General features: G+C 40.4%; 1 protein-coding gene across 1 annotated transcript; it reads left to right on the top strand.

Annotated features, from left to right (window-relative positions):
• The first annotated feature begins 7,071 nt into the window (after positions 1–7,071).
• On the top strand, positions 7,072–8,007 carry LOC101600275 (olfactory receptor 9Q1). The gene has a single exon (XM_012950971.2). It carries the CDS (start codon positions 7,072–7,074, stop codon positions 8,005–8,007), a length of 936 nt encoding a protein of 311 aa, XP_012806425.2.
• Positions 8,008–9,544: the final 1,537 nt, after the last annotated feature.

The raw sequence follows: 9,544 nt of genomic DNA, 5'->3' as shown, positions 1-9,544 counted from the left end.
AAACTTCCACATTGATTTCCATAATGGTTGTGCTAGTTTGCATTTTCACCAACAGTGGCTGACAGTTCCTCTTTTCCTGGCTTCCTTGTTAGCGTTTGTTGTCTGTTTTCTTGATATAGCCATTCTGACTGGGTAAAATGCTATCTCAAAGTTGTATTGATTTGTATTTTACTGATGGCCAGAAAGGTTGATAATTTTCCTAGGTACTTATTGGTACTGATATTTCTTCTTTTTTGAACTGTCTGTTCATTTCATTAGTCCATTTGGTTATTGGTAAATTGATTTTTTTTGTAGTTCTTTCTAGACTCTGGTTATGACCCCCTGTCTGAAGTGTAGGTGGCAAGGATTTTTCTCCCATTCTGCAGGCTGTCTTTTTGCTTTGATGATGGTCTTTTCTTTCAATGTCATGAAGTCCCATTTGTTGATTTGTGAGGTTACTTCCTGTGCTATTGGAGTCCAATTCAGAAAGTTCTTAACTATGCCTACATCCTGAAAAGTACTCTACTTTTTTCTTCCTAGAATTTTCTGTGTTTCTGTCTCAAGATTGAGGTCTTTGATCCATTTTGACTGGATATTTGTACACGGAAAGAGAAAAGGATCTAATTTTGTTCTTATGTGGGTAGATATCCAATTTTGCTGGCACCATTTGTTGGATAAACTGTCTTTTTTCCCACTGAATATTTATGGCCCGTTTGTTAAAGGTTAGGTGGTGAAAGGTGCGGGTTAATTTCTGGACCCTCTGTTCTGCTCCATTGGCTTGTGTGTCTGCTTTGGGGTCGGTACCATCCTCTGTTCTGCTCCATTGGCTTGTGTGTCTGCTTTGGGGTCTGTACCATCCTCTGCTCTGCTCCATTGGCTTGTGTGTCTGCTTTGGGGTCGGTACCATCCTCTGCTCTGCTCCATTGGCTTGTGTGTCTGCTTTGGGGTCGGTACCATCCTCTGCTCTGCTCCATTGGCTTGTGTGTCTGCTTTGGGGTCGGTACCATGCTGTCTCTATTCCTAACGCCCTCTTTCTTCCATGAAGTGGATCCCGTCTTCTATTCTGTCTTCTCTGTGAAGTGTTACCTTCCGAATTTACTGTGAAGCTGCTTTGGTTATCATAAATTGCTGTAATTAGGGTTTTTCTTGAAATATCCTTACTTGTTCATGAATTTTGAAAGCCAATTTTGCTGAGTATTGCATTCTTGGTTGGAAGTTAGGGTTAGAATATATTGTTCTAGTCTTTCCTGGCTGTCAGGGATACTGATGAAATGTCTGAGGATATACCGATTTCCTACCTTAGTATGTGAATGGACACTTTTCCCTCACAGCTTTTAGTAGTGTTTCTTTGCCATATATATAACATTGTTACTACGATGTGCCATGCAGAGGTCCTTCTCTGGTCAGGTCTGTTGGAGTTCTATATGTCTCTTCTGTTTGGATGTCAATTTCTTTCTCTAGAATTGGGAAATTTTCTCTCGAAATCTCATTGAGCCGTCAATCAGGCCCTTTTGCATTTCTCTGAGATACTTTTCCTACTACATGTATTCTTAGTTTTGGGTCTCTTGAACTTATTTCAAAGTTCTCTGAAAAATTAGTCATGTTTTTACTTTTTTTTCTTTGTATGAGTGTGTGAGTATGTGTGTATTATTTCATTGACTTCCTCTTCTATTCCTGAGGTTCATTCTGAACTTGTCTATTACTATTCCATTGTATTATAGTTTTTATTTGAATGATCATTTCATTTTTCCCATGCTGCTGCGCAGCAATTTCCTCCCTTTACCTTCTTTTGAGATAAGGTCTCTCTGCTGCTGCTGCTTGCAAGCTTTGGGGTTCTCCTGACTGCATGCATCACTTTGGGTCTGACTTTATGTGGGCATTGAGGAGTATCAAACTCCACTAAGCAAGGTTGGAAATACATACCTTTAACCACCGAGCCATCTTTTTTTTTTTCATTTTATGAGATAAAGATCATTTTGGTTCACAATTTCCCTTATACAGAATTGGAAGTTCCTGCCTGTAATCAGTTACTACCCCTGCTGTTGGACTTGTGTGAAGTCACATACCAAGATAGGGGTATGTGGTGGAGCAAAACTGTATGGTTTACTTTAAAAAAATTATATATATATATTTTATTGACAACTTCTATACTTACAGACAACAATCCATGGTATTTCTCTCCCCTCCCCTGCTTTCCCCTCTATAATTCTTCTCTCTATCATATCACCTCTCTCTCTCTCCATTAGTCTCTCCTTTAATTTGATGTCATCATCTTTTTCTCCTATTATGAGGGTCTTGTGTGGGTATTGCTAGGCACTCTGAGGTCTTGGATATTGAAGCCAATTTCTGTCCAGACAGTTGTATGGAAGGAGTGGTACCCTTCCTTTAGCTCTTACATTCTTTCTGCCACCTTTTCCACACCCTGAGCCTTGGAGGGTGTGAGGTGTTTCAGTGCTGGACACTCCTCCATTCCTTCTTCTCAGCACTATGTTGCCTTTTGGGTCATCCCAATGGTCATCACCATCTGAAAAGAGAAGCTTCTCTAACTAGAAATGAGGGTAGCATTAATATATAAATATGAACATTAAGTATAGGGCTTTCAGGGCATTTTGGTGAGAGTGATATATGCATTTATCCAGATAAGAGTAGGATTTATTCCCATAAGGGTCATGACCTCCCCTCCATAGGATTTTGATTAGTTTTTCAGTACCAGGCATGTATTCCCTCCCATAGAGCCAGTCTTTACTGCAATTAGAGAGCAACTGGTTTCTCCCCCAGAGCAGACATGCTACTACTGCACTCATTCAGTCACTTGGCCTGTCTGGCCAAACTTGAGTGTCCATTGTTTTCACCGCTGATGACTTCTGTCTCCCATAAGGCTGCATACAGTGCAGCTTTTTTCAGCTTTCAGTTGGCTGGGCTACAGAGAAAAGGTTTTCTGCTCAGCACCAGCTTGATTTCTCAGTGACTTTGCCACTCAGGCATGTGAAGTCTTCAGCAATAAGGTCTTACCTGGATGGTTTATTGAATGATGAAAGTAACTTTCCCATTTCTTATGGACAGATATTGCATTACTTTTGTTTCACTTGGAATTCTTAGCACAGTGAACAATTAGTCCCCCACATGGTCCCATTTTCTTCTCTTCATTATTAGGGTTATTATTCAATCCTTTCTCATCTTCCTTATTTTATTTATTGAATTGAAACATGTTGAAATACAATTTAACAAAATTCCTATGAATTTGGAGCTAGAAAAATCCTACAATGTCAAAGATACAGAGAGCTAGAAAAGGCCATGCCAATAAGAAGAACTTGCCAAATTCTCCTCTGGGCAACATTTCTGGCTTTTGTTTCCCAAGGGTTTTATTTGCATTTAAGGATTAAAAACGTAGAGACATAATGATGCATCTATCTCCCCAGGGGTGAAATAGAAGAAATAATGAATCTTGTGGCAGTCTCTGACAGTGTTCAACTGGCCCCTTCCAGATAATGCAGATCAAAACTTCCCTTACATCATGACATAGCTACCCTGGTGAGGGTTGTTGGCAAGGGCATAATTTATGACATTATTCTGATTATAGAAATTAAAGTTAGGAAAATCTGATTCCTCAAGGGACTGTACAACTGGGATTCAAGTTTAGAGTCTAGGCAGGAGGTGCATATTAAAGCTTTGCAAGCTGAGAGTTGGGGAGAAGCTTTCTTTCCTCCTTGGTGACAGGGACCAGGTGTTTTGTTAGGAATCCTACATAAGCAATAATTGTCTCTCCTCAGAGATCACTTTAGCTTGCATAAGGATTTCAGAGCTTTTGTAGCACCAATTAGTGTCTTCTAAAGGGATCTGTATTGGAGCTAGAAGCCTATAGGAGGAGGTTATGCTCCAATCTCCTGTCCTAGTCTATTGTGTGTTATTATTTTAGCTATTCTCTGGGTAAAGAATTTATCTTAACTAGATTTAATAGACCATGGAAAGAAAGAAAAGAGGCCTTGACAGAGGAGAACACATTAGAAGAATCTTGTGGGTCATTGTATAGGAACTTTCAGGTAGCTAAGGCATTATTTTAGGCACAGTTGATTCACACACAGACAGTGAGTTTGTGTTTGTGTGTATACGTGATGTGGAAGGAGGGAGAGGGACACCAAGGCTTTAGAACTGGCTCAGCCTCATAACTAAGTAGGTGTGGGAGGACCACAGGAACCAGCGGACCTCCTGCTGTCCAGTGCAATGCTCACCCTGGTACATCCTTAGGATGCTTCTCCAGGCAGATAGAAGGAAATGACCTTTCAGACACCAGGAAAAGTAGAGGGCAAAGAGAAAAGAGGCTCACCCAGTAAAGCCAAAGTGAAATTCTGGTGACCAGATAGAACTGGTTCTTTTAATGTAAACCCAGTTGCCATCATCAGACCCAATGTCCTTTATTTATCATTTTCTCCAATAGGTTAACCTAACACTGGTCTAGCTGCCGAATTCTTACACCTGAATGATGATCAATGTTTTCTCTACACCCATGGACTGGGATTCTACCAAAGGACATTCTACTCACTAGCTGAAATGCTCCCTCGGCCTTCAGATATTAACAGACTGCAGTTTTCACACTTGGGTTTGCTGATTTAATGGTAGACACTTCCTGAGGAGCAGCTGTGGAAGAGCATGGGAAGCATGTGAAATCCTGTTGCAAGGTAAATAGAGTTTTGTGTGTATCTTTGCACCTAAAGACAGGTCCATTGTGTACTACCTGTGCGATCTTGGCTGTGTCACTTAAGCTCTTTCTGTTTCCTCATCTATATAATAAGGACAAGAAAAGTTCTTTCCTTATAAAATGATGTGAGGATTGAATGAATTAATGTTTAAGTAACATGGAATGGAGTCTATCAGGGCTGGGGAGATCGCTCAGTGGTTAAAGCACTTCCCTGCAAAGCCTAATGATCTGGGTTTGATTCCCCAGTATTCATGTAAAGCCTGATGCACAAAGTGGTGCATGCAACTGGAGTTAATTTGTAGTGGTTACAGGCTCTGGCACACTCATTCTCTCTCTCTCTCTCTTGCTCCTCGAAAAATAAAAAAAAAAATACATAAAAGAATGGAGTCTATTAATACTTTTATAATTGAAAATTTATTTTTATTTTTTATTAGTTATGTATTCAGTGAATATAGTCAAGTTGGTACCATTGTTAGCCTCCTCCCTGGCTGACCCCTCCACAGGCACCCTCCTTTTTATGGAATAATTTATTTATTTAGTTTTGGTTTTTCGAGGTAGGGTCTCACTCTGGTCCAGGCTGACCTGGAACTCACTCTGTAGTGTCAGGTGGCCTTGAACTCATGGCGATCCTCCTACCTCTGCTGGGATTAAAGCCATGTACCACCATGCCTGGCTGGATAAATTTATTTTTTAAGTAGGTACATTGTTAGGTCAAAGATAGAAATGTAAAGCCCTCAAATGACTTATGACCTTCATGACATTTTCTCCAATTTTTAGAGAGCATGTTTTTTGATTTTTTTTTCATGGTATGGACTTATTGTAGCCCAGGCTGACCTGGAATTCACTATGTAGTCTTAGGTTGGCCTCAAGTTCACAGGGATCCTCCTACCTCTGCCTCCTGAGTTCTGGGATTAATGACATGCACCACCACAGCCAGCTCTTTAGTGAGTCTTTATACTTTGGGCATTTTCTATTTTTTTAAGTATCAGAAGTTTTATTTAAGAATACTTCCAGGATGTGCACTGAGGTATCTCTACACCATGTGTCATGTTTTCTTGCATCTCCAGCCTGGGCAGTGAGAAGGAGCACTTGACAGAGGGCCAGGCTGATGAGATCAGGAAGAGTCCTGTTGTATCTCTGCAGCTCCATGACTGGAGAAAAATGCAAGGTTTCTGTCTTGTTGCAAGCCTCCTTTCCATTGGGTCTTTTATTCGATGTTGTAGTTTTAGTTTTTCTTTACTGAAAAATTTCATACTGGAACATAATGTAATTAGACAATAATCCCCTCCCAATCCCCTCTTTTCTCCCTCTCACACTCCACCCTTCCACTGAACTCCTTCTTTCTAAGTAGTCTCTTCTATTTTGATGATTAAAAAGAATGCTTTCAAGAAGATAAAGACAATCATGGAACATGGGGACATCACTCTTTCCTTTGCATAGTGCCTTATAGCTTACATGATGACTTTGTTCATTAAGTCATGTACTATGTGCCCAACTAAAAGGACTCACACTGTAATGGAAAAAGATGACTGAAGACATGTGTCGTTTACATCTCTGATCTGAGCTGAGGTCTAAGGGCACTGTAAGAGCCAGGAAGAACTTCGAGGATAGGAAAGATAAGGTATTCTATGCAAAAATAGTTTTATGCAAGAAGTGTAGAAATGAGAAAACATGGGGTTTAGAGAATTTACCAATAATTCAGCATAGCTGGAGGGTGAGGTGTCATTGCGGATGTGAGGATTGGGAAGAAAGAAGATTAGGGAATAACCAAGGTATAATAAGTAATATCCTGTCTATGACAGGTACCATGGCCAGGTGTGTAACATGGAAATAAGAGATAATCAAATTATATTCTTAGAAATATCAAGACCTTAATTACTATTTCAATGAAATGAGCAAGTATTGACAAGAAAGCAAACTTGAAGTTAAGGAGAGCAGCTAGTTCCATGGCTATTGCTTTAATCAAGATAATAAATAAAAAGGGTTGGAAATAAAGTAGGAATTATGGTCATCAAGAAGAAAGGACAGAGTCCTGGGATGGATAGCTGCATGATAGGCAACATGTCCCATATTAGCTATCAGAGCCACAGGGAAGTTTTGGTTCAATGATTATCTGATTCCCAGGGATCACACAGCTACTTGTTAATGAAGGTGGGAGGATATACATATTTATAGTGAAAATATTCGTGGCATCTTTTTTTCCCTGATACACTGTGATGATTCCATGAATAGGAGGAATGCAGGAGTGAGGATCAGTCATCTTTGAAGCCCTGCCCCTCCCCACCTGTTTTGTTCACAGAATATGCTCACAAGAGCAAACTATAAATGCAGGTAAGTCCTATTTGCAGCTTCCTCACTGGCTTCTCATCCTGGTCATCTCAGGCATCACTGGCTTCATGGAAGAGGCAAACTTCACCTTGGTGACAGAATTCTTCCTTATCGCCTTCACTGAACACCCTGAGCGAGCACTACCTCTCTTCCACCTGTTTTTATTTATTTATCTCTTCACTCTGCTGGGGAACGCAGGCATGATCATCCTGATCTGCCTGGATCACCGGCTCCACACCCCCATGTACTTCTTCCTAAGTCACCTCTCTTTCATGGACATCTGCTACTCCTCTGTCACTGTTCCTCAGACAATGGCTGTGTTGTTGGAGCATGGGGCAAGAATGTCCTACACACGCTGTGCTGCTCAGTTTTTCCTGTTCACCTTTTTTGGTTCCATTGACTGTTACCTTCTGGCCTTCATGGCCTATGACCGCTATGTGGCTGTGTGCCAACCGCTGCTTTATGTCACCATCATGACGCAGAAGGTCCGTCACAGTTTTGTGACTGGGGCTTACATTGCTGGCCTCTTCAGTGCCTTGGTGAGGACCATCTCAGCATTCACTCTTTCCTTTTGTGGAAACAATGAGATCGACTTCATTTTCTGTGACCTCCCTCCTCTATTAAAGCTCACCTGTGGTGACAGCTACACCCAGGAAATGGTGATTATTGTGTTTGCCATTTTTGTCATCCCTGCTTGCATGGTGGTGATCTTGGTGTCTTACTTGTTCATCATAGTGGCCATCATGAGGATCCCTTCAGCGGGAGGCCGGGCCAAGACCTTCTCTACCTGTGCCTCACACATCGCCACAGTGTCTCTCTTCTTTGGCACCCTCATCTTCATGTACCTGAGAGATAACTCTGGCCAGGCCTCAGATAAGGACAGAGTGGTGTCTGTGTTGTACACAACAGTAATCCCCATGTTGAACCCTCTCATCTACAGCCTGAGGAACCAGGAAGTGAAGGGAGCTCTAAGGAAAGTTTTCCACAGAGTCAAGCTTTCCTAGCCTCTTTCCATCCTGGAGAATCCTGAATATCATGAGGCCAGAATCGTGGGTCCTTATTACTCATAATATGCCCAATATTTAAATGAATTTAACATTGAATGAAAAAGAAACAACTTTAAGTCCAGTGAGACGAAAATAGAAAAGGTGAGAGCAACTCAAGAAGAGATTGGAGTGGGAGCTAGGGTTTCTAGGACATATGCCATCCAAAGGGGTCATGTTGCATTGATCCATGATTATAAAACAAGAGTATAATTTTACAAAAGTTTCCACAACATTTTCCATCATACAGAAATGTTTATATGCAATAAACACTCTATGTCAATACTTAGAGTCTGTAGTTATTAATGTTTTGCTATATTTATTTCAAAATATAATCTATATATATTTTATTGCAAATGACATGATTTCATTTTTCTTGATAGCTGTGGTGGTTTGATTGAGGTGTGCCTCATAAACTTAGGTGCTCTGAATGCTAGGTTCCCAGCTGATGGAGATTTAGGAATTAACACCTCTTGGAGGCAGTGTATTGTTGGGAGTGGGCCTATGGGTATTATGGCCAGCTCCCCCTTGCCAGTGTTTGGCACATTCTCTTGTTGCATCTGATGTTGGCCAGAAGGTGATGTCCACATTCTGCTCATGCCATCGTTTTCCTCTGCCATTATAGAGCTTCTCTTTGAGCCTATAAGACACAATAAACACTTTTTCCTCCCACAAGCTGGTCTTGGTCAGGTGACTTCTGCCAGCAATGTGAGCCTGACTGTAATAATAGCCAAATAAAATTACATTGTCTATAAGTATGATATTTTCTTTATCCATCTGCTATTGGACATCTAGGCTGGTTCCATTTCCTAGCTATTATGAAGAGTGTAATACCAAACGCAGATGTGCAAGAAACTCTGTGGCATGCTCCCTTATAGTCTTTTGGGTATGTTCCCAAGAGGGGTTTAGTTGGGCCATACGGTAGCTCTATTTCAGTGCTTTGAGAAATAATGCTTGCACAAGCTTACCCTCTCATTATCAGTGAATAAGGTCTCTCTACCCACATCTTCACCAGCTTTTTTTTTTTTTATTCTTTTTCTTGATGATAGCCATTCTGACTTGGTGAGATGGAATGTCAGAGCTATTCTAATTTGCATTTCCCTAATGGCTAAGGATATTGAACACTGTAAAAATGTATTTTTTTTTGTCATTTGTGTTTCTTCTTTTGAGAACTGCCTGTTAAGTTCATTGGCCTATTTATTAATTGGAATATTTCTTTTTTAGTAAACACTAAAAATATACATTTTATTTTCATATGACCTATATATTAACTGCCTGACTGTAGTATAGCAGATATAATTTCCCATTCTGCAGCCTGTCACTTCACTCTGCTGATAATTTCCTTTGTTGTGCAGAAGATTGTTAGATTTGTGTGATCCAATTTGTGAATACTTAGTGTAATTTCCTGAGCTAATAGAGTCTTTTTCAGAAAGTTCTCGCCTATGTCTAATTGTAAAATGTTTTCTTTGTGAGAAGGTTCTAAAATTTATTCACAAAC

Source organism: Jaculus jaculus, chromosome 1, assembly GCF_020740685.1.
Source record: "Jaculus jaculus isolate mJacJac1 chromosome 1, mJacJac1.mat.Y.cur, whole genome shotgun sequence".
NCBI classification, from domain to species: domain Eukaryota; kingdom Metazoa; phylum Chordata; class Mammalia; order Rodentia; family Dipodidae; genus Jaculus; species Jaculus jaculus.
This window is presented reverse-complemented; position numbering and strand designations above follow the sequence as displayed.